The 25,432-nt window shown below is 38.9% G+C and overlaps 1 protein-coding gene across 1 annotated transcript; it reads right to left on the bottom strand.

Moving 5' to 3' along the window:
• Positions 1-1,633: 1,633 nt before the first annotated feature.
• CWH43 (cell wall biogenesis 43 C-terminal homolog) lies at positions 1,634-25,359 on the bottom strand. Its single transcript, XM_026033571.1, has 16 exons — positions 25,317-25,359; positions 24,220-24,411; positions 21,003-21,123; positions 20,734-20,888; positions 18,563-18,767; positions 17,369-17,457; positions 16,256-16,510; positions 13,308-13,433; positions 11,272-11,351; positions 10,126-10,231; positions 9,234-9,369; positions 7,617-7,766; positions 5,498-5,642; positions 4,905-4,966; positions 3,714-3,869; positions 1,634-2,225 (listed from the first exon to the last, which is right to left on the bottom strand). The coding sequence occupies exons 1-16, from the start codon at positions 25,357-25,359 to the stop codon at positions 2,138-2,140; spliced, it is 2,109 nt and encodes a 702-aa protein (XP_025889356.1). The 3' UTR covers positions 1,634-2,137.
• Between the last annotated feature and the right edge of the window lie 73 nt (positions 25,360-25,432).

Here is a 25,432-nt window from a genome sequence, read left to right as displayed (position 1 = left end):
AGTATGAGGTATTTGTGGAATCAGCGTGTGGAGAATGTTGAGTAATGCGGCATGTTACTGTTACGCTTTGTTGAGGCTGTGGAAAGGCTGGACATGAGTCAGAGCTAGCACCAGAGCCTGCTGAGAAGGAGCAGGAGTGCGTGGAGTCACCACACACCGTCTGTGCCAGTGCCAGCAGCCGAGGCGCCCTGCAGAAGAGACACAGGGCTAGTGGCATTCCCATGATCCTGAAGTCCAGTTTACCGTGGCTTGCTGGAAAATCACTTGGAGGATAAAGTTCAGAGGATTTCAAATCCTTTCCTAAAGGAAATCTAGCCTGGAATGCTTAACTAGGCTTCCTTGATCTGATGAAGACAACACAACACCTCTAGGTAAAGAATAAATCAGTCAACAATGACTGGCTAATTGTAGCTAATGAGGTCATGGCTTCATTATATAATGAGACCAAGTGGTGGTGACTATATATTCCTCAAGGGACCTTCGGAGATCACCTGCCTCCTCCCACTCCCCCCCAAGTCAGTGACGTGTTTCCTAGCGATGCAGTGCTACAAAAAGGGAGCAGAATGATGGGTGACCAAGATAAAGCAACAACCTTAGTGACGGCAGCAGTTACCAGACTCCAGGGAACAAGAAGCTCTGGGCTGTAAGAAATTCARGCTGTAATTTCTGAATTGCTAGAAATTTCTGTATTTATGAATTACAGGCTGTGATTTCTTACATAAGGAAACAATAAAACTGAGTGTGCTCAAACCATTCTCAAATGCACTGGACTGAGTGGGGAAAAAAGTCCTTGCAACATGATCCATTCCTTTCAGTTAYAGTAATTTCAGATATCAGTGAAAAGACAGACATAACGAAATATCAACACCACAAATATGATTTCCAGGTTAAGGCAATCATTTAAATAAATCACATTAACACATTTCTCACTATCACCAAAGTTCCACTGGCCAACAGTGAAAATGTCCTTATTGTTCAAAGGAAGCTCTGCACATGCAGGGGAGGATCAGAATTAAAYACAGAAAACTGCCAAGAGAATCTAAAAGACCACAATGACAATGACACGATGGATAATCCACTGCCCAGGCCAAAAAACAAAACAAACAAAAGATCCCCCRCAAACACCATACTCTTGTGCACACCGAAAAGATATAAAGCYAGCAAAAGAATGGTGCTTGCTTTTTGTTTTATTACTGTTCATTTTGAATAAAAAATTCATCATTTTTTCCTTTCCCTTCTCCATGTGACCCTGTCCATGTGATTTTTTTCGGTTCTTCCTTGTGTGTCCACTGTCATATAACAGTAGTAATTCAGAAGCCTAGTACCATATTAAAAGAGAGAGCATGTAAATAATGATTTTTCCTTAAAAAAAAGAACACTTTTTTTCCCTCCAATACTAAGTATATCAATCATTTGTAAATTTTAATAAAATTAAATTTTAATATAGCTAAAGAATAAGGAATTTAAGAATACAGCATGGAATAGCAGCAGATAGAAATATGGTTTCAGTAAGTAAAAATGCATAGACTACACTTCTTTAAACACATTGTATAATTATTCCATATCTCTCAATGGAAAAGAAATACAAAAACAAACCAACTCACAAATTCTAGGACTCTTCCTTTTTGGGGGGAAAAAAAAACAAACAAGCTATACATGTGTTATCACAATAGCAACCAGAGTACTAAGTGTAACATCCAACCCCTTTGCTTTGTTCAAGTCTAAAAAAGCACAGAAAAAGGCTCCAATCCCCGCTCATGATTAATCCACTGAGCTCCTAGAATKCATAGATATTTTATGGATAGATATTTTACATATTTTCAACTTTGAAACAGAACAACACAGGTAGTCCCTGCTAAAGTGAAGCAGCAATTTGCCCCAGCAAGTCCCACCCTCCCTTTGCTACATACCAAGCAGGTAACTGTCCCTGGTAGATACCAGTTTATCAAACGGGCACCTTCCCTGTCTCACAGTAGTGACCACTCACTAGTTAGGAAGCAGCTACTGCGCAGACATTCACCGTGTTGTAGAGCAGAGCAAATCCTCATCCTTACACTGCGTAATTTTYTTGGCTGGCGATTCAGATTCAAGCAACAAACCTTTCTTTTTGGTCCCAGTGGTACATTATTTTCTCATTCTAATTTGTCTGTTTAAAATATTTAGGAGTGCTCATATGAAAATGATGAATATGCTCATAATTATGTCCATCTTTATAAGATCCAAACCTAAGGGAAAATATTCCACAAAAAAAATCATTACAATATGTATTAACCCACGCAGTTAAATCATGCACTTTTACAGCATAATCAACATTTCATACAAACGTGCTAGACAGTCCATTTCAGAAAGAAGCCACAAGTCTATTTACATATAAATCATAATCTGTGGAAATGATCTAACTAAAGGTGTTTGAGTTTAACGGAGACATTTAATTACACTGATTGGATTAATGCCACGGGCATTCTATAAATGGAACTCCAGCTRACAAAGGTGAGAGGTGCTTTTATCCAGTAAATCCTATACTCGAATTTTCTTCCATTGACTTCAATCAATGACACAGTTCATCCCTGCAGTATCCAAACACTCAATCCTATTGTTATATTGCACATTTTGCTTTTGAAACTTATGTGGAGATTTTAAATTTGAGTTCTATCAAGATCTATCAAGACTTTACAYGACATTTAACTCAGAAAGCTTTGACTGTTTACTATTAAGGTAGACACAGGAAAACACAGCATTTATTTAGAATGTTAGTGCCAGCCAGGCATGCTAGAACAGTGATAAGTCTAGTTATTGCAAAAAAAGTTACTGCATTATTCCTAATGAGCATAATTTCTTCTGGATATAGGCGACATAAAGGAAATCAGGACAAGAGAGTCAAACTGCACCAAAACCCCACTGAGAAAAATCCGAACATGTAATGCTGACTTTAGGCAAGCTTCATTATGTGGAAAGGCAAATCCCTGCTTAGTCAAGAAGCCAGTGATTGCACGGTAAATAAAAAGCRAGTAAGCTTAGCCGCTAGGCTAAGCTTATAGGAAATTAATATATTCTCTATTGTGCACATCTGAAGTAGTAAGTTTCCTTTGCTCATGTTTGTCATCTACAGTGCTGGAAATTGTTCATCTTTGGCAATGTCTATCTGTTGATGACCCTTCCACTAATACAAAATAAATACCTGTCTCCCCAGTTCTCTTATTTGTTCAATGTCAGCAGCAAAATGACAGCACTCAAGCAGTCTACATTTTAGAAAGTAGAGAGAGTATTTAACATATATTTCATCTATACATATATATAAATATGTGTGTATTCTATATATTGTTCTAAACAATATAGTATTTGTTCTAAATACTACTATACTAAGGTCCTGATTCTCAGMTGTGCTGAGAAACATGGGAGATATCTCATCAGCTACAAAGTGAGTCACCAGCACTTGGCAAATCTCCCTACCAAACAATTTCAGAAATTAATCATCTGGGCAAAACAGACATTACCTTCAATTTATGCTACAGTGCAGCAGACTGAATTTCCCAGGACACATGCCAAGTCAGTGGAAAAAACTGAATCACATCAGAAGTTTTTGCCTCTTGAACTTCTGTACAGCCTGGTACTCCACATTGCCTCCCACTTTAGAAAACACATTTTCTCCTAACATTGTTTCTTAAAAAACACAGTGTACAGTATTGATATAATTACTTTTAAGATATACTGACCTGGGATTGAAATGTATGTCCTCAGGAATTTGGTTGGGATCAATGACAATTCTGTCATTATCAACATAATTATCCAAGTCATCTGGGATCCTAAATTTGGCCATCTGGACTTCTGAATCACTTAGACCAGCATGAGATATTCGGGCATAGCCCAACCTACCAGGAACAAGGAGGGTTCATTTGAACAAATAAGGCAATTTCATCTCATTGTTAATACACAAGTTTTGGGTCCCTCCCCACCCCTTTGAGAGATATTATTTTACTTACCAATATAACTTTCTCTTTCTACGGCCACTACCTTCAAAACGCTTAAAAGCGTTTAATAACCTAAGCACTATTATGCTTATAACAACATCACAAGTAGAAAAACTGAGAAGGCATAAGTGCTTCACAACAAGCACAAATTTTAGAACCAGATTTCTTTTYCCAACTACTCTTTGAGAAGACACATACTGGTATCATCAACCTTTTCACTGAGGAATTTCGAAATTCAAGACAGGAACTCAAGCATTAATGGCATGAGTAACTGGAAAAAAATCAGATTGCAAATGGTATTTTCTTACTTGATACAGTTACTTAAGACAGTTACTACTTTTACTTCTGTCATCACTGCAGAATTTGCAGTTAATTTAGAATAAGTGGAATTCTCTTCTGCTATGCATATCACCAGCAGAATGATTTAGAAGCAACTTTGCWTTACAAAATATGGAGTGCACAGGCCCAGCAAAGTGCTTACATATGGCCTTACATTCTTAGTTTCCACTATACCCTGCATAAAGCTTTGGTGGACTGAATCAGCACTTTGCACGAACAAACCCTACAATCCTAATTCATAATTTGCATCTTCTGTGTCATTCACAAATTAGGGCTTAGTCTTCACAATTTTAGGATGCAAAGCCAGAAATTGGACCTTAGAAAAAAAATATTTTTCTGCTACCAAAGCAGGTTAAGTCTGAAGGCTTTTGGTAGAGAAGCTTGCATAGCTTCTGTACATTGCAATACTCTTCATTGGTTTCTGCAAACAATATTCAGAATGACACCAATTCACCCTGAGGTCCATGTTCWTTAGGTCAGGGTATACGTAACTGGCTAGACATAATTGTTTAGGGAAGTAAAACTGCTATGCAAGTTCCTACAGAAACATGTAACATTTATACAAAGTCAGTGAATAAACAATCCACTTGGCCATACCTGATTACTCCACGGTACATAATATAGCTACACCATCTATCCAGGTCTGTACTGTCAATATCCTATGGGTGAAGAAAAAAAAAAGTCAAGCAAGTAAGGCAAACTTTCCTTAAGGAGGTGCTTTAAATCAGCAACAGAACCAACATCTAAGTCTGCTGCAGAAAAGCACYTTGCCTGAGGTGTAGTAACAAGGTAGAAAGGAAAACATCTACTGTGCTGCCATGGACACACCAGACAACATTTGACATTTCCTGATGGACAACTGAACTGCRGAACGTTCCTCTAAAACAAGAGAATGACGCCAAGCATGGGAGAGGCTGGAAGGGAACTCTAGAGGACACCCCAGTCCCAAACCCCTGCTYAAGGCAGGGCAGACTTCAAGGAGGCAGCTCAAGGCCAAGAAAGATTTCACAACCTCTTTGGGAACCTGTGCTAATGCTCAACAACCCTTAATGTGATTCTTTTTAATTCTGCTATCAATCAGATTTTCCCTTGTGGCAACTTAGATTTGAGCATGTATTTTCTTGTATGTTCATTTAAGTTATCATTTAAGTTTGAAATTTTAAACTGAATTTTGAGCAGCTTAACATTACCTGGACATTTCCATTTTCTATTAATTCAGTATAATCTCTGGATCCAGGAGCTGAAGTGATGTATCCCAGAAACACAACTTGCTTAGAGCTGGTCTTCAATAGCTTTGAAACAGCTATAGCCTGCAGTTTTCGGTCCAAGTCCTCTCTGAAGGAAATTGAAAGACTTGACTATAAAAATATTTCAGCTCAGATTTTTTCTGTTATATTACAGTAAACTGCATACAAGCCTGACATAAGTCTTTTTAATAGCTCAGTATTAGAGTGCGAAAGCCTACAGAGAGCTGACTGATCACAGTGTTTGATAAAAGCCACATGGTAGACCTAATTAGCGTTCTCTTTCTAACTATTACATGAACAACTTGTTCTATTGTTATTTTGTTTTTAATAGCAAGCTCATCACTGGGAAATGTGAATTTCTAAGTGCTTTGGTTTATCTGAGACTTTTTGTCTGTCTGCACTTGAAATATAATGGYACTAGCACAGACTGTCTGGTGCATAACAGGGAGTTCACATCCTAACAAAATCCTTTACTTTTATCATGGAAGCACCGCTGTAAGAAGTAGTTTTGAAGTCTACATCACTTAACTTATGAAATATAATTTAAGAGATATGTTGTCCCATTATCATTACTTACAACATTTGCCAAGTGTTCTACATCTCTTTTACAAGATTTCCAGAACAGTTTCAATATGATTGATAGTAGATATAGTCTGGTAAAATACTGTAGTACTCGATCCCCATTTCTGTCTCTAGCTTTTTCACAATACAATGTAATAATGCGTCTCTTTCCACACTTCTTCACATTAATAACTTCTTAAAGTTATGCAAAGTCTGTTTTCTTCTATATTTTTTTTTTAGATTTGATTAAATACCATTGAGACAACAAGCTGATTTTGGAATCTGCAATTCCAAAAGATGGTAACAGCTAAAATCCTACTGTGCATAGGGAAYGCCACCAATTCCAACTGGGGCAAATGCATTATGCAAAAAGAGCAGACAGACAGAAAACAAGACAAAACAGGACATTTAAACAGAAGCCTGGCCTAGGCACATACAGAGTTGCCTACTCAGCTAGGTACTCTTTCCAAAAGTACTGCTATCTAAAAGATAGGTTCTTTAAAAGGATACCAGCATTGATATATTCCCACATTTTAAAAAGAGACTTAAAAAAGAAACACTTGTCATCCCTAGTTTATGTCATCCCTAACAATAAAAACCAGACATTTTTATGTACTAATTACAAATTAATTCACCTTAAAATACAATTTAATTTGTACTTGTTTCCCATGCATCTCCCATTTTCTCTTCATTGTTATCTATGATGGGAACTACATTGCTATTTTCCTTTATTTTAACAGTTTCTCAGAAACAAATATAATAATGTATGTGAGGGACAAGATGGAGTATTCTTTTAGTGTTCCAACTGAGAGTAATTTTTGACAATTATAAACATATTTGCATGCTTGGAGCACAGCTTTTACTCAGGGGATGCAAACAAGAAAACTCAGTATGGTATGGGATAAAAGGACTCCTATTTTTCATCAGCTTCTTTCTGTACTATATTCTGTAAGCAATTCATAAATTTGCCACTTGACAAAGAACAATATGAAACAAAACAGAAAATATATCTAYACAAAGTTTAAAGAGGCTATGCATGATTAGTATTCATTACACGGAAGTAATTAAGACCTTGTTTAAAAGTTAAGAATTGAAAAATATACTTTAATCTTCCCATCACATATTTGAGCTATACGTATGACCTCTCCTCCTTGTGTAATATAAAGGGCTCTTCACACAGAGTTATACGGATGCCATCTCCAACTACAACACATCTGTGGCCCTGATAGCTGTTCTGGTTTTACAGAAGAGGGCCTTTGTAATGTCTCTGGTAACATAAATCTGAGTATTAGGCTCAGCTTAGTTTTAACATTTCCCTTAAAAAAATATTTCAAAATTTTTAACCACTTTTTACGCCATAAATAGTTTCTCCAGCATGCTTGCTACTGTAATATTGTAATAGAAGATATTAAAGATTATAAAGCAATTAAAACAGAAGCTCACTGATGACAGTTCATGTTTCACTTCCTACAATACACATAACAATAAATAAAATACACACTCTTCATTTCCAAAGTGAGCGACAACGAAGTCGACCAGTTTCCCTGTGAAGTTGACAGTCATGGAGATGGCAGGTGCAATCTCTCCCTCTGGAGATGGCAGGAGGTGATGGGTAGACTTTACAATTGGATACCTTGATAGTGCCATAATCCTATGTGAGAATAAAAGAAAGCAGTTACTTGATGATATTTAAGAACTAGGCAAAGTGTTATAAGCAGAAAAAAGTTTGAGCTTGAGCATTATTCAAAATTCTGAATAACAGTCACAGAACTCAAACTATCAGACCATAACAACCACCTATGGACAGGCTTTCTAAATCTGTTTGTTTTCTTAAAATAATGCTTAAGTAAAAATGTCTCAAATTTATTACCGAATAATTCCTCCACTAATTAGATTTTTAACAAAGTCTCTATGAGTAGGTCACAAATAACAGGGAAAAAAAAAAGGCGCAGAGATCTTAACAGATAAATTGTGAATGAAAAGGAAAGGACTGTTTTTATGGTGTTTCAGATGAGGCACAAACTAAAGACCAGAGTTCCCCAAARCCCCCACAGGTCCATCTATCTAGAAAAGAATGGTGGTCATTTAATAAATGTATTTACATGATATACCATGGATTTTCACATGGAACCCTTCAAAATCCGCATCTGCAGGTGTAACAGAATTTGTACTGCCATTTATACAAGGCATTTTATTCAAAGCAGAAAGAGGCAGTTTTATTTCTTTAAAGCAGGAGATTTCTCATTCTTTCAGTGTCCATTAGCAATCAACCTTAAAACCACTTTGTCTCAGGTTTTCTAAAATATTTGATGTGGAAAAAAAAGAAAGAAAAAAAAAGAACATGTGAGAGAGTRACTTCTCTGCCCTATTCTGCATCATTTTGAGACAGGCTCTGGAAGAGGAAGGTTATTAAATTCTCCTCACGTGAGGCAAAAAATAAAAAAAAATTGCAACATCACTAGGAAGTCCCATCTGCCACTAAGGACTGCATATCCCTCTAAAAACAAACCACATAAATTGCTTTTTTTATCCCCCAACTGCAAAGATATTCAAAAATACCRAACTAGTAGATAGTCAAGCATTAAAAACAGATACAAAAAGGAGATTTGTGCCCATTTCCCAATATACAGCCCAACCTGGGTTTAATAAATCAAAAAATCTCAACAATTTTAGATGCAGTTATACTTTCCAATTGCTATTACTTCTTTCAGGCCAAAATCTAAAGTTCTCCAAGTTCCAAAACATAATGAAGAAAGAAGCAAGTCAGACACAGTGCATGGAAGRGATTTCCAAATCTATCCAGTCTATTAATGGACAGGATTCCGCTTCTTGAATTATGAAAGCCACCGTAGTAACCCATCCTGTTTAACAAAGCTTCTTCATCTGCAGCACACTGCAATGCCAGTGACTCAGAGACTCTTCTCCAAGGCAAGCTCCAACAAGTGGTTAGGATCATTATTATTATGGTTATTTTTGGTCCATGTTTTATTGGAGTTAGAGCGGGTGATTTATTCACTTGGTTGTTTTTCTTCTTTTATAATTGATGAGAGAAARACAAAATCATGAGAATATTTCTCTTCATTTATTTACTATCACTCTGTGTGTAAAGATGACTCACCCCCAAGTGTGATCTCTTGTGCTTGGACCAAAATCTGTGTAAAACCCTAGTCTTTCACCAAGCCACATTGTTGGATCATTGTTCCCAATGAATGGTTTAGAAGCATCGCTCTCCAGAATAGTGATAAAATCTGCACCTAAAGAGGGAAGAAAAAACTATCAGTCCTTCTGAATTCATAATCATGTTGATACRTTATGTAGTTGGGGCCATTCTTAGCCCCACTTGTCAAAAGTGATGCCTGACCTTTGGGCCACTAAAGGCCTTGCCAACACTAGATGGAGATACTCAGTGTGTGGATGTCACAGCTTCTCCCTCGTGAACATCCAGACGTCCAGCTGGCTGCATACAGCTACCATGCTGCATTTCAAAAGCACTGCACTTTCTGTGCAGAATCAGATTAACCATGCAGCAGTGGGACTGCTGCTTTGAGTTTAATGAGCAATTCCTAACAAGTTATCCACAAAATTGCTATTTCTTTCCAAAGGGTCCAGGGAAAGAGGCAGCAGGCTGTTGCTGCCAAAACATTTCATCASCCCCCCAGACACGGGGACTGGAAGGTTCCCAGCCCCAGTGCACTGGAGATCAGAGAGGCCAGGACACTTCCTCGGGGGAGTGTGGTCCCTGCCTACATCCACAGGTCTGTATGCTGGGGGTCCCTACGCTTTGGCTACAGGGTAGAGTTATCCCATCCCCGAAGGGCTAGCAGCTAGGAAAGGGCTGTCCAGGCCTGGAGGTTTGAAATTTAAAATTTTAAATCTCTTTTAAATGATTGGATTTTTGTTTGAAGAGATTGTACTGGAACAGCTCACAACTTCAGCAGAAAGCTACTAGTCCTGGCCTCTGTCCCTTCTGGTGAGCTCTCAAGCATACAGGAAGTAGAACAAAAAAATACCTGTCTGATTAAGCAAATTAGCTGATCCTTCCAAATTAGACCATCCCTCATTGTCATATGCAAATCGAAAAGGCCAGATCATAGCAGAGAAGTCTCTTTTAGGAGGCTGGGGAAAAAAAAAAAGAAAGAAAAAAAAATCAAATACAATTTGTCTTTTACATATTATATCTTCACAGTCAGTGATATCAATATGTGAGATATACATGGCCTCAGATCACGTATTTTAACCAATATATTCTCCTAATAAAGCTGAAAGGAATACAAAAATCTACAGATACTCACAATGGTATAGATTTTTCTAAAAAAGAGAAGAGAAGTCATGGTAGTTGATTGGAATTTGTATAAGTAACGGTAAGTAAATGAACATTAAGAAGGCCAAGCATATTTTCATCTTTCTCAGAGAAATTATATTGTTTTCCTCAYCACAAGGTACTATAAACTTAGGTGTGTTATAAAATCAAGCATGTGTGTGTGTGTGTTCATATAGACAGAGGTTTATACATGCATTTTTACTAAGCTTGTATCACATTTTCTGCATCTTTTTTTTTTTAAATTTCATCAGTGACTTCTCTAACAAAAATATTTTCCACCAGAAATACAGATCAAAGAGCAAGTTGCAATCGACTATTTCATATCTACCACACACACACACAAAAAAAAATCTAATTCATAATTGCAACTACTGACATCAAAAATTCAATTTTATAAGCAAGATCAATTCAATCATATGAATTTGCATCCAATCAAAACAGCTCTAACTTTTAATTAAAATTACTAAATACGCAAACAACACTCTCAGGCAATTTATAMGTAACCTAAATGCTACAATCTGCTAGCAATAAGCACCCTTAGTTGTCACTATCATTACAATATGTCTTTTTTTTTGCCAGCTAGAAAACCGGAATCTTCTAATTTTTATCCATTACCTTACCTAATTAGTTAAGAAACATGAATCTAACAACTAACTTACTGGAGCAGTTCCATTCAGTTACGTATATAAATATAGACTCAAAGAATACCTGAGGGTAGCCCACAGTCCMTTATTATTGCTAGGTACTGCTGTAAGGATCTCTCGAGCCCCAAAGCACACGCCTGAGGTGTCACACGGGCACTGCACAGTGAAGTTACCATTTCCACGGTACTCACCCCCCGTCCCAGCTTCTGCTTGTAACTTTTATAGCGTAGACCCAGTCCCAGCAAACCAACACCAACCAACAGCCACAACACTTGAAAGAGAGAACACAGAAAATTTGTTTTTAAAACAGTTAGCAGATTATGTTATTATTGTAAGAAAAGAATTGGGTATATGGTCATTCCAAGGTGTATACATTTAAATATCCACATGTGCCAGTGATAACACCATTCCAAAGCAGTTTAAATAGGGCCATCTCTATGTGTGCAGATACACCTATGTTCTCCAAACCAGAACAGGCTGAACAGACTGAACATACCAAATCTACACGGAATACTTGTGTAAAACTGATACTACCAAAGAACTCATTATAGGACCTGAGTAATAGCATCATGTACATTTTTTTCGGAGTTTTTATTCCCTGTGTTTCAGATACATACACATGCATTTTTTATTTTACAAAGAGAATGTGTGGAAGTAAAATGTAGTTTCATTGACAGGTAAGTAGATGACACATAGCTATAACCTCGGCCAGATCTCCAGCGCAACCCTTTGCTAAGGRAACACATCAACAGATTCCTGCAAAAGCACTGTGGGCTCACAGAATACGAACCCAGGGCTTCCCCACTGCTTCTGGGGCCTTCCAAATAACAGCAGGAGACAGCTAGTGGCTCTCAGGGTTTGGACATTTTAATTTCATGATCCAATCCCTCTGTGGTTATTTCATGTATGCAGTGGCATAAAGAATCTCCCATGACTTCAGCTAACTCCAATTTAATCTTTCATCAGATCTTTAAAAAGGCATGCAGTTACTTTTACAGATTTTTTTTCTGGAACAAATTGGCATAAAGCTTCCAGCAGTTCTACCATGGATGAGTCATGATAGAAAGGACGTGTTTTCTATACTAATAAACACTAAGCAAATCCACACTCTAATCTGCCAAAGTGCTTGAAAAAGAAGAGTCTGGACACACTGAAGTGGATACAAGTAATGYCACAAAAATCAACCGACTGGGGCTGTGCTTTGAAGGTGACAGACAATATTTTTTAAGTATTTACTCACTTTTGTAAAGGGTTTTCTTTTCTTTTTTTTTTTTGTTAAAACTACCTGCCCTGGTGCTCACATTGCCTCTTACTCACAACCATGCTCTTAGATACTCTTCTGGCCCCCAAGTATAAGGAGGAAAGGTCTTCATGAAGCTCTCTGAGACAGACCTGGGAAGTGGGGAAGCACTGTTGTCTCCACTTGCCAAATGAGCTAAAAGGAGGCATGCAGGAGATACGTAACTTGATCCAAGGTCACCCAGAAAAAGCAGATGCAGGAACCTGAACCTCATGGATATTGATCTCCTTCGGGTTAGCATGCCCTAACCACAGAGGTGCGTTTTTGTTTGCTTGTGTTCTCCTTCCTCTTTTTTTTTTTTCCTCATCTTTTACCAAACTTTATGCCGCATGTCTCCTTAGAGAAACAAAACTAGCAATAAAAACATTTAAAGTTGAAATGATCACAGAGAAATACTTGAAAATATCATTTGAGTGGATTACAGAGATTTAAAGAACAAAAAGTAGCAAAAGAACTCACACATTTTAGTTACTTTTCAGAATCTAAGAAAAAGTCAGACCACACACTTACTACCTGGTGATTTGGGGTCCCTTGCTATAGTGGATGCAGAAGGATGCAACAGTTATTTACCAAGGATGGAACCTGCTCTGAACGTGCAGCAGGGTGACAGACAGCAGAGGGTGGCAGCCACCACAGGCTTTGCAGCACTGCCTCCTCCCACAGGAGAGGACTTGCAAAATGCAGCCCCCCAAGGCCAGAGCCCCATCCCACAGGCAGCCAGCTGACACTGCCCTATAAAAGGGCTCATACTTGAAAGGCTCAAGATCACTCTGCAACTCAAAAGCTGGTAAATCATTCTCATCTTCTATACATGTAGATAATAGAGCACAAGATTCAGAGAGAATGTTCTAAAACATTATACTGTTTATTCTTTCTCATCACACAATTTAGCTAGTCATATAAGAAAGAAAGTACAATTATACTTACATAATTGAATATATTTCCTACTCTTTTTGAATAGTGGCTTTTGGTTGCTTTTTGCTTCAAAGACAGAACTAAGATCTTTCTTGGATCCTGTTAAAATGTCTACCCCAATACATAACATGAGAAACCCTGTAAAAATAAAAGTCATTAGTTTATTTTTCAGGAAGTTTAACATATTAAAGACTGTAACACACTAGCTTATGRATTATGAATACTATGAATATTATGAATTTATGAATGTAGCATTTACAGTCTCCAACAACAAGACAACGTAGCCATAGGCAGAGATAAAATGCCACATCAAATGCAGTAAGGCAGTAGACATAAGAGATTTGTGATACAGAAGATCCTACTTATCATTATCATAGTATTCACTTGTGCCTGCAGCACTTCAACAATAACATAGTATTTTAATTTACATTGTTCCACTTGTTCACATAAGCATTATCCGCAAAAAAACATGAGCTGGTGACACTAAGTGTCCCATCAATGATAAATACTTCAAAACAGGACTATTGCAATAAGAATTTAAAGTTAAGAGTATCTAAAACTCCCCTGAACACCTGTTTTACAAAGAAAAAACAGTGAATTATAAATATATATTTTTTTTCTTTACCACGTTGATTCGAAGACTTAAGAAACCTGAAGCAGATGGGTGAACCTATACACCCAAACAATMGGACCTGTGACAGACAGCAGGCAAACCCACAGTTCAACCCTGTTAAGCCTGTTTTGCACCACCTCATAACTGAGSAGCAAATGTAAAGCTAGCAAAAACGTGCAGCCAACCCTCCCTCCACCATGAACTCTACCCAGGCCTGGAGCGAGCTCTGATACACAGCCCACCTTTGCATCTCTGAGCTCAGCACCAGAGGGGACTAYTGACACCTTGGCTCCGACCTGCACAGAACCCGGGACACCCTTAGCCATCGCTGTGAAGCAAAGACTGGGTTACCAGCACTTCAGTATCTTGTCATAGTCTTGCACAATACAGTCTACCACACAGTGGGTAAATAAGGCTAGGTACTTTCAGCCCCTACTGACAACTACATTAATGAAGACAAAATAATCATTATTCAACTTTTTCCTGTTGCCTTTACCCATTGCAATAGTTGTAGTGAAGGCTGCAAACTGGGAAGCTGGATCTAGAGCATGGAGAAGAGGGGTTTGCACATAAAACATACAACTTCCTCCAAAGCAGACTGATTCAAACCCATTAAAGCCAATGCAGGAGCAGGGATCTGACCCCTGAGCATTATGTTACACCTCTGTGAAGCAGCATGTAAGTTTTGAATATAACYGTCTTACTTTTGCTTTTCCCAGTGCGGCTCCCTAGCCAAACTGCAGCAAGAGAAAGGCAGGATATTGAACAGGAGGAAAAAGCAAGAAACAGAACTTGCACCTGAAAGAAACCAGAAAACAACAAGAAGTTTGCCAAAAAGCGAAGCTCTAAGGGAGAAAGTGCAGYAAGAAACAAACAGTATCATGGTATATGAAAAGTTTTTACAAGCAATGGGGTGGCATCAAAGACTCTGAAACTGGATTCTCAGGCAGAATAAATTCACGCAGTGCCATCAACTAAAATAGATTCAGTTCATACCATTTTTTTGCCACATAAAAGAAAGTTATGGGCACCTCTGCATTATGGCCAAAGATAATGCCGGGTTAATTAATCACAAGTATGTGTTTCAAAAGAAGTGACAGAGAGCAATTTTATATAACAGTTCTTTTGTTCTGTCATAGCATCACTCAAGAAAACACGTTACACTTCTCTACCACATTCTTTCCTCATATAACATTAAAAAAATAGAATGAACTGAAAAAAAAATACACATTTCTACAAATCTCCCAGAGCAATCTCAGAACAAAGGAAACTCCAATAAAACCAAAGAAATCCTYCTCAAAACATAAACTTTGGAAATGTTTGTTGTGACATTTGAAATACTGAACAGAGAGGCTAAAAAAACAGAATGACAGAAAGGGATGCAAAGCATATCTGAAATCCTAAAGCCTCACGGCAACAAGTCAAAAGTAGTATTTGTTATCCATTGCCAAAAATATATAGTGTACCATGTCATACACTTAGGTCAAGACCATATTTAGCAATCTTTAACACTATCAGTGAAAAATGGTACTGAAACATGCTAACAACCTTTAAAAGCATGATTTTGGAGACAAAACCTGAAAAGGTTTCATTTCCATCCCTCCGCTTTCATCAAGGAGTCATTTTACTAAAATCTTCCTCTTTGCTCATCTCAGTTCTTCCTCTGTGGTAAGCACCTCACACTTTCTGCYCTCCTGTCTTGCCTGCATGTTTCTGAGAGCGTGGGCTTCTCGGCATTGCACCAAATACCCTGCTGTGGTCACCAAGCTTAASGCAGGGTCACACGAAATGCGAGGGCAGGTCTCAGAAGCACTGGCTACAGGAGCCAGGAGGCTGCACTCTRCCCTTCAGTGCAGGGCTAAACAATGCACTGAACTATGCTGCTGTTCCAGAAAGGCATTTCAGTCTCCCTAAAATCCTGAGTTTCCAGCACCCAGGCTCTCATTTGAAGGATGAGGCTGCTACCTGGGGTAGCCAGTTTACAGCTGCAGTCACACCCTGGATTAGAGAAGAACAAAATATTTTTAGGGTGAGTGATTAACACACTTGTTTTCCAGTCRTGTACTGGGTCAAGAGAGTTGCTTTCTTCATTCTTTATCATTTTTCCACASCTTAATTTCATTTTCTGCCTACATTTTAAAATATTTTAAGAGTGGAGAAACAAGCAGGGTTTTTGTTTGTTACATGTCTAATTTTCTTATTCTATGAGAAAATGAAATGAGTTCCTAACTCAGCAAATCAAACGGGAGTTGAGCACTTAGAAAGCCTACTTGCACTAGATTCATTTAAAACACCAGGCTGAAGCTAAAGCCCGCATATTTGTCTCTGTTCATGGTCATAAATGTACCTAAAAGAAAGTGGGATCTTTCTCTAGCATAAATTCCTCCGGGTACAAATTTATAAGCAGTACACCACACACAGAAGAATAACTCAAGAACGTAGGCCAACATGGCTGTAGTCATGGCTTTCCCGGGATGTGGACAATGGATAAAGCGTCCGGCCAGCTGAGGCCACACGCTCATCGTGAAGACAGCAAGAACGCTGCCCGCAACAGCAGCACTCCAGGTCTGCAAATAAAGGAGACCGGCCGAGGATGTTACACCTGTGAAGGGACAGAAAAGAATGGARTGAGTTACAGTCTGCTATATATCTACCTTCTTGTTATTCACAGTCTCCCTGGGAAAAGAAAAAAGAAAAGGACTGGAAAATGTGASTGTGGCCTGCAGTCATGAGAACAGCTGCACTGTATGGATGTTTTGTCCCTATAGCCAAAGATAGCCTCTCACTTATCTCAACACCTCATTCTGTTAAAAGAGTGTTTTTCCAGTAGTATGGCAAAAACTGCAAAGAAGCTTCACCAGATGCAAAATCTAAACAGGTTTAGCTACATAACGCTACTCCAGCACAACACATGGAACACACTGTTTGTAAAGGATTTATAGCTAATTAACAGAACCTGTTATGAACCTGCTCTGACAGAATAGGCAGAGAGCCAAATGGGTTCACGTGAGGGGAAAATACTCCTTTTCCTGACCTAGATATTTAGATATTCCTGACATATCCCTTTAGATAGTCATATGACGAACAGAACTAAGGCAACTAAAGATAACTATTCATATTTTACCACCTGCAAGATCTTTATTTTGTCACACACAAACTTAGCCTGTATTRAGGTGTTAGTGTTCAAGGTTAAGGAAAATGACTTCAAAAATAGATGCCAGCTCCAGCAGACCCAGATTCCTTTACCCATTATCCTAAACTCAATGTAGTCAAAAATACACTGCCCCAACAGGTCTCAGCTGCTCTCAGGARAGCAATGCTCTCTGCATCTGCCTTAGTCAGCTGGTCAGACACACATATACTACAGTCAGACACAGAGAAAAAGTAGAATAGACTCCAATGGCATAAATAAAGGAGTAAGGCAATAGAAACAAAGCTTTGGTTCATGATTTGCACCTACCTATAAGAAACCAGGCAAAACTGGTAAGAAAAGACCAACTCCAAAATGAAAGCATCAATCCATGAGCCAGTCCCAACAGAATTATACCTCTAATACAAAAAATAAGGGAAAAGAAAACYAGTATTCACAGAAGAACTTTTAGACATAAAAGCAAAGATGCTTGACAACATTTTATAATTCTTTTGTTTTAGGTATTTCTCACCTGAGCACAGCCTATCTTCGCCTCACATTGCACTGCTTTTTTCTCCCCTTTGTAATCAAATCAAAACTATCCAGTTGAAATAAACTGCATTTTATCATTGTGTATAAATGAACTACGCTTGGCAGCAGAAGCACTCCACAGAAATATTTTAACAAAAAACTCAGATAAAGTCAGAGGGAGGAATTTACCCCAAACAGAAATATTTTCTTCACAAAGGGGACACCAGAGCGGCTAGCATTGCTGACAAATCTGGAGGAGTCTTGTGTGCACTAACCCCAAATTATTAACTATGTCACCYGCAGCTACAACAAGCTGACCATCAGATTAACTGATCCAGTTTCCTTCTAGATTTTGGAACTTGGGTGAGCAATGCATAACATTAAGACTAAATTCTCTCCAAAACTATTTACACAACAGAACAAACCATTTATTTTTTCTGATATACATTTCCAAAGTGAGCTGATTTCCTACCACACTCCCACTCAAGTCAACTCCTAGATTCATTTACTGTATATTACAGCTTTTGCTTCATTCATAAGTCCTTGAACCTTGGTCTTAATTTAGAAGAGTTCTGCAATGTGACAATACAAGTTTTATTGCTGTTGAAATTAAATAAAAATCATTGTGGATTAGTAAATCTTAAGGTATATTGGTACAGAAGCAATGCTCAGAGGTATCTGATATCCAGAATGAATGAGGAGGACTGAGCAAATACTTCTCAGACACTTTGGACACTATTCATATGCTTTGTATATAAAGTACCTTTATTTTACTTTTGTACCCACTTTATTTTACAGTGGTTCTCATACTATTCCCATCCACTAACTGAGCTCCTTTCAGTATTACATTAGGTTAAATGACATATTTGCCCTCTCTCCCTGGAAAAAAATAAGTGAAGGTCTTGATCTTTGTTTARTTTTAATTTGTGCCACCCAATATGGCATTTACTATTTTGTTCAAATAATAAGAACTAGCCCACTAGCCACACTTACCCATACGGATTAGGCTCTGGACCGGTATGTGGATGCCCACTCACTGCCCATCTAGAAACCAGCGAGACCTCCCCAAATATCCACACAGTGAGGAACATGAGGCTGCCAAAAGCAAATCCTGAAGAAAGCCAGTTCAACTGGGGAACAGTCCCTCTAACTGCATTACCGGTTATATTACTTGTTTCTTGTTTCTTCCTGTCTCCACCTAGAACAAGAATAGGAACACAGTTGATCAAAGCATCAAATCATATTAGAAAGAGYTATTAAGAAAAAGACCAAAACACAACATATTCAGAATAAATTACTGGCTCAGACACAAAAGCTAACTTATCTGATCTTTCACAATAAAAATGAAAAATGAAAATTTTCTTTCATGAAAAATCTCTACAGGTTACTAGATCTGCCAGAAAAAGGCACTCACCTCACGTGTGCAAAAATGGCAACCTGACCATATCATCATTCCTACTATTATGAATGAATGAACTTAAGCTATTAAATGGCCTTTGAAAATCAGCAGAAAAGTTATTAGCATTTATTTAGCGGATTCTGTTCTGTGAAACTCTAACCTCTGATAAGAGCAAAACCTGACACTACAGAGGAAGCCAAAAATAAACTCCCTTCTCTCTCTTCTCTTTTTTTCCATGTACTTCAGATCCTCCCTTCTCTGAGAAGAAAGTAGTGCCTTTAGTTGTATAGATCATATTGTTCTGCCAACTCAGAAGTATTGTAAAACAGAAAGAACACTCATGATAATATTTTCATTAAGGTAAGTTTGTGTTGTTGAAGRTAACTAAACACAGGACAAATATTTTGTCTGCAATTATAATACTACACTATATACTTGATAGTACTCCAAAGAAAAGAAATAGACCATGCTTTTTACTATGCAAACAACATAATTATATATTCTTAATGACAAAAAAAAAAAATCCTACTACTATTGATAAGTGTTTCCTGAAGCATTAAGTATTACTGGAACATAAAAGTCCTGAAGATGATATTTTAAATCCAGGCACCCAAAATTAGACAACAAAGTTTATAAATAAAAGTGATCAGATTCCTGCRTGTGCTTAGAGACACACCACAGATGTCAGTGGCACATCTCAGCTTCCAGGACAAAACGCAATGTCCAGCGTTTAATATATCAGACTGAAGTGTTCCTGGAGTGCTAGAAAAAGCACGATAATTTTAATTTTTTATTGTGACTCAGATTTTACAAGGTATGGATACAAAAAGAAGTAACAACAAAGTTCTTAACAACTCCCAAGCCCTCCAGAAAATAGCTTCTCTATCTGTTGGTCGATGCTGTGGTGTCTTGTCATCAGCATTCATTTAGTCATTAGCATTCCCCTGCAACACTATAGCTGCCGTACATTTCCTTCCTGATTTGCAATGAAAGGTCTCACTTACTTTATGTCAKGCAACACACAAGTCTACACAAAATATATAATGCCAATTTATATTCACTTACAATTATACTCACTTATATAAGATCTTATCTTTCAATAAGATAAATRACTTGAATAATTAATTCAGGTTATAGTGAGAAGGCACTTCTGAGGATTTAACATGAGCTGCCTTAATTATCCAACCCAACAGTGGCTGTTTTCTTGGCAATGCTACCTTCACAGTTTTAACTCCCTGTTGTGTTACTGTGCACAGACTCTTGAGAATTCAGGCAAATTTTCAACCAGATATATTATCCCTTCCTCCAGTTCTTCCTGGTTATTTCCCCACATTAGCTGTTCCTCAGCTTCGTCCTGCTGCTCTCCTCTGACAAACTAGAACTTTCAGTGAAACTGAAAGAGTTAAGAAAATAACAGAGATGCCGTGACTGTTGCATGCTGGGGAGAGCATAACCCATTCTGGTTTTACAGGTCAGGTTATTCTTTTGTTTGTCTAACTGCTGCGTTATTGATACTGAAAAGAGCCGTCAGTCCCAACACCAACTCATTACAGCTCCCATGAATTGTAGCACTGACTCTGCCACTACTGGCAAACGAAAGCATACTATGGTTTGCAAGGTCTGCAGCTGGGCTCATGCATCACGTATGTCTAAGACTAGACTGAATGCAAAASAAGCAAACAACAGCAGCAAAATCAGTGACACATACACAGACTTAGGTTGTTCTAACAATGAAGCTGAGCTTTCTTTACAGTGATACACTTACCTGAATAAATTTGCTCCACTGTTGCTATAAAACCAAGGGTCAGCACAACAGTGTTGGCAGCTTGTGAGCTCCAGACTGGGTTTAGAGATGTATACCAGATTCGAAGAACAAGTAGCATTATCTTGCCTAGAATGAAGCCCCATATCCTGATGAACCTGTAAGAATCAAATTTCAAGCACTGGCACGTTTAAGAAGAAAAAAATCTTTATTACTTAAAATAAAATACAATAAAAAGAAATCATTCACAACCCCATCAATATAAAAAATACCTTTGTAAACTGTTTCCTGACCACCATGTTACTGTCTGAACCAGCAATGAGGAAGAAACACCTGCAGCCAAGATGAATAGTCTAGCTGAAGCACTTGGTGCTTGATATGATGCTAAGCTTCCTACAAACAAACACATACATTTTGCTTTAATGGGCAATAGAGATCAGGTAATAAGGATTTCCTGTGAATTAGTGGGTTTTTTTCTCTGCAATATGAATGGCCACACATTCATCTGAAAACACTACATATCTTAAAACAAACCAAAGACATGTAGGCAAGGATCACAAATGGCTATACATCACTCACATTATAGCAGTTACCATCAGTGGAAAAAAAAATCATAAAAAGATTATCCAAGACTCCAGTTATTGCCTCAGTTTAGACAGTAGTGGTAAGTGATCCCATAACTAGACATATGGATAATATATCTAAGCATATCATGCCTCTGAGCAGTGGACTAATATAACTCAAAAGCTATAAAACTTGAAGTTTATCCTCTCTGGGAAGAACACTCAGCACATATTGCACCAAGTTTAATAGGCAACTGACTTTACTGGGTGAGAAGGCTTTCTCTGACTCAGTATCCACTAGCAGAGTGGAGCCTATTTCACCTCCCTGTTAGAGACTGTAACTCCCCAGGCCAACAGAGGAGACTGTTGGGTGCAGCTCTGTCATCTCCCAAGACACAGTGAACTCACCTTCAGCAGCTGTTAAACAGCTACCAAGTTATCAACTGCCTAAGGGCCACACATGTTTATATAACTTCAGAGTTGGAGCAGGAATAGCATGGAAGCAGCAGGAGATGAAATATCTTTTGCTGTTCAATGTTTGGTAAATGAAACTGAGTCAACTTGAAGGGTCTTTAAGCAAAGAGTGATAGATATGGAGCCACTGACTCATGGTTTTTGGCAACACATGCCAGGAATTCTCCAACTGTCTTATTTGCTCCTCCTGCCTACAGCAGGGAGGCAGAGAGAAATCAAGAGTGGTTTAAGTCACTAACTCTAGTGACTTGTATGGACTTCACCACWGGTTGTTTAACGTGCACAAATTTCAGTTGTCAACTTGTGCTGAAATGCCCAGCTCTGCCTCATCAAATCCTTCTGCACCTGCACTAGCCAAATTAAATCTGGCATGGATTTACCTACTTATATTACAGACACACCTTCTGCTGAGGTAGCACACCCAAAATGTAAATATATCTATCCAAACATGCAAATATTCCCTGTGTGTTGTCTGGAGACATAGATACAAATAATAGGAGATTTTGGTTTTTTTATGACAAAGTTGAAGAGCATGGAAGCATACAGAAATCAAAACAAAAGCTTCAGAAAAAATAAAGCTTCCTTTGGAAAAAAAAAACAGGAAAAAAGTGAAATTTCTATCCAACAAAATAATCTCCAAATCCCTAGGCAATCTGCTTTTAGTCGAGCATGAAGAATTTCCTTTTTTTTTTCTTTTTTTTTTTCTTTTTTTTTTTATTGTGAAATCAAAGGTTGAAGATTTCCAGTGGAAGGGGGTGGGGTATGTGTTGTGTAGATTGTTCTGCCTGACATTGTTCAAAAAGTCTGAGAGAATGGCCATTGCCTTTCTGAAAAGAGAAGATCAAAACAAGGAGAAGGCAAGAAGCCTCCATGAACAGAGAAAGTAGAGAGGGTTGAGAAAAAAGAGGACAAGAAGCACAGTAAGACAGGACAGGAAGAACATAAGTGACAGGGCAGAATGATGAAAAGAGATAAATCAGGAAGACCAACCCTCCATCACTGCTTGTGCAAGGACATCTGGACCACTTAAAGCAGATAAGGACAGAGAGTAGGGAGGCAAATGAAGGCTGACCGTTACCACTGGTGGTAAGTTCTTTGCTAGGAACAAAGAGGCTTAGGAAGATGCTCTTACATCTTCCCCAAATAATGAAGTTCACCACAGAACAACAGCAAGGAGAGCAGAATGAACAGTAGGGCTAGGACAAGGGGCTGACGATATCTCAGGGAGACATGACTGCTGTGAGCATCAGAGATGCCGAAGGCAGGGAGAAAGGGAACATCACAGCTCCACGGAGCAAACCTAGAGCGAGGGTGGAAATAAGGATCTCCACTTTCTCTTGCCATGTAGCTAGAGACCACCCGCCTATTACCACCTCTGTTAACACACCCCAGATGCCTATGGGAAATGCTAGGGCTGGTTTTTTTTGGTTTTGTTTTCTTTTTTTTTTTTTTTTCAATTAATCTCTTCAGGAGCTTGTGATGCATATAAGAAGACAGACATAAACAAGCAATTCCTATGCAGCACTGTAGGTCTGTCGCTACTCTTTATTTAGCAGAGCAAGCACTACAAGCAGGATGGAGACTCTTTCATCTTCTCAGTAAGTAATTCACTTCCAAGCCAGGCTGTAGCTGCCAAACATCCCATCAAACTTGCAGAAAATCAACAGGAGCCAAGTCCTACTCAGTTAGCTGAAGACCCAAGAGGCAAGACCAGATAAAATAGAGTTGGAAGGCACAAAACATGTAGGGAAGCATTTGTAGAAGGAAAATGAGAGAGGAAGCACTAGAGTCTTGGTTTGGGGAGAATCACGTAGGATAAAGGAAGTTTTATCTTGAATTTAAAAATCAATCTGCCTTCCCGTAGAACAGGCAGAATATGAAACTCATCTCATATTCATGGTGAGCCTGTAACTCCATCAAATATGCTACAGGCATACAAATATATTCAGCAACAACAAAGTATATCAGTGCTTAGAAAGTAAATCAGAAAGTAAAACAAGGACAGGTTACTTTTACAATAGCTCGACTGTTCTGTAATATGTGGTCCCAAGCCATTGTGAGAGACAGAAAGCTAGTGTAAAACAAAAAACAAGCAAGCAAACAGCAAAAGCAACAAAACACTTGCTCTGTTGATTTCTTTTTCTATTGGGCATGATTTGTCCTAATTTAAAAGCTTCTAGAAATAAAACTGAAGTGAAATAACTCTTTCATTATGCAGTACTATTCTAAAACCCAACATCATGAATTCAAGAAATATTCCTTTGCTTGTACCTAAAAGCTTAAGACAAGCCTGAATTTGTGAGGGAGGAAAGAGCTTTTACCCCATAAATGATTTTACCAGCTTCTAATTTTATCAGAATCATTAGATTTTTAAGACAATTTAGAATGTTTATGCTTATGTCCAGACAATGAAGATGGAATTTAAGGAACTCTACAGCAGATGCTTACTTACCAACTGTAGTCAGCCTCAGAAGGGCTAGGATATACTTGTTGCTAGCCAGCTTCCAAAAAGGACCAATTACCAAGAACACTGGCGAAAGGAACGCAACAGCAGAAATCTCTAAACCGGTGAGTGCCAGTGTCTGAAGGGGGAAGTAATAGATCATCGGTGGCAGGGCATGGTAAAGAGACCAAGAAATATAGCCTAAAAATATAAAGAAATATCATATATCTTCTACATGGTTTCCTGCAGACAAAAGTGTGTGTGTTTATATATATGTATATTTCAAAATTTGGTCTATTAAATATATTTGAAAGTAAATTGGGCAACAATGGTAGTTTTCCATGAAGAAATATTCTTCAGTACATTTTTCACAAAAGACAGAATGATGAGAAGCAGTRAGCTCTTCTCCAGCTCCGCAAGTTGATCTTCAGGAAAACCTGCCTAGTCCTGGAGAGGGACAGTGCTCGGAGGGGACAACACTGGGTAAGCGAGCGACGCGGTCACAGCCTCAGGGCTCCCTGGAGGCAAATCCATGGCAAGGAAAGTTGCTTTAGTGCACTGGACGTTCCTGCCACAAGGATCTACCTGTTYGGTCCGCAAGGATGAACCCTGGTGCCCCAAAGCCACGTTCCTCGCTCTACTGTTTCATGCTCGTGCTGCTGTTTCATACTCGCACTGTGGGAGACGCCAGGGACCCATGACCCCACCGGCAGGAGGCCTGGTGACCCCCTTGGCCTCGCACCACGGTGTGCGAGGCGGCAGGGCACCTCGGGGACCGGTTCTACAAGTGAGAGCGCAGAGCGAAGGCACGCAATAAATCCTAGAGGCGTCAAACGGCCAAAAGGCATTCCGGCCCACAGAAATTAAAAAAAAAAAAAAAAAAAAAAAAAAAAAAAAAAAAAAGGCAGTGTAGTAAAAGGCAAGTAGAACACCAACCAGCGACCGTTACCAATCAGGAGTTTATTTTAAAGCGCCGCGAGCCGCAGCACGGGCAAGGGGAAGCTCGCGCGCCAGGGGAGCAGCGGCAGCCCCGGCAGCGCGGGTGCCGTTAACGGCCGCCCCGCCGCGCMACGGCCGCCCGCGCGCCCCTCCCCGCCGCCACCTACCCAGCAGGGTCTCGGAGAGCGCGACCTTCCACAGGGCGAACATGTCGCGCGGCGTCGCGGGCGCCTCGCGGCAGCCTCGTCGCTGCCACCCCCGGCGCCGGGCGGGAGCAGCGCCC

The sequence above is a fragment of the Nothoprocta perdicaria genome, unplaced genomic scaffold (assembly GCF_003342845.1).
Source record: "Nothoprocta perdicaria isolate Ctin4 unplaced genomic scaffold, notPer1 scaffold_13, whole genome shotgun sequence".
In the NCBI taxonomy this organism is placed as follows: domain Eukaryota; kingdom Metazoa; phylum Chordata; class Aves; order Tinamiformes; family Tinamidae; genus Nothoprocta; species Nothoprocta perdicaria.
The sequence above is the reverse complement of the archived record's forward strand: the minus strand, read 5'-3'. Positions and strand labels throughout refer to the sequence as shown.

Excerpts from the sequence above, each read along its gene's own strand:
- CWH43 (XM_026033571.1), bottom strand. The coding sequence starts at position 25,359 with ATGTTCGCCCTGTGGAAGGTCGCGCTCTCCGAGACCCTGCTGG. Across the intron at positions 10,232-11,271 it reads AGCAGAAGCTGGGACGGGGG|CCTCCTAAAAGAGACTTCTC; the intron begins GTGAGTACCGTG and ends TTTTTTCCCCAG. Across the intron at positions 7,767-9,233 it reads ACAAGAGATCACACTTGGGG|GATTATGGCACTATCAAGGT; the intron begins GTGAGTCATCTT and ends ATTCTCACATAG.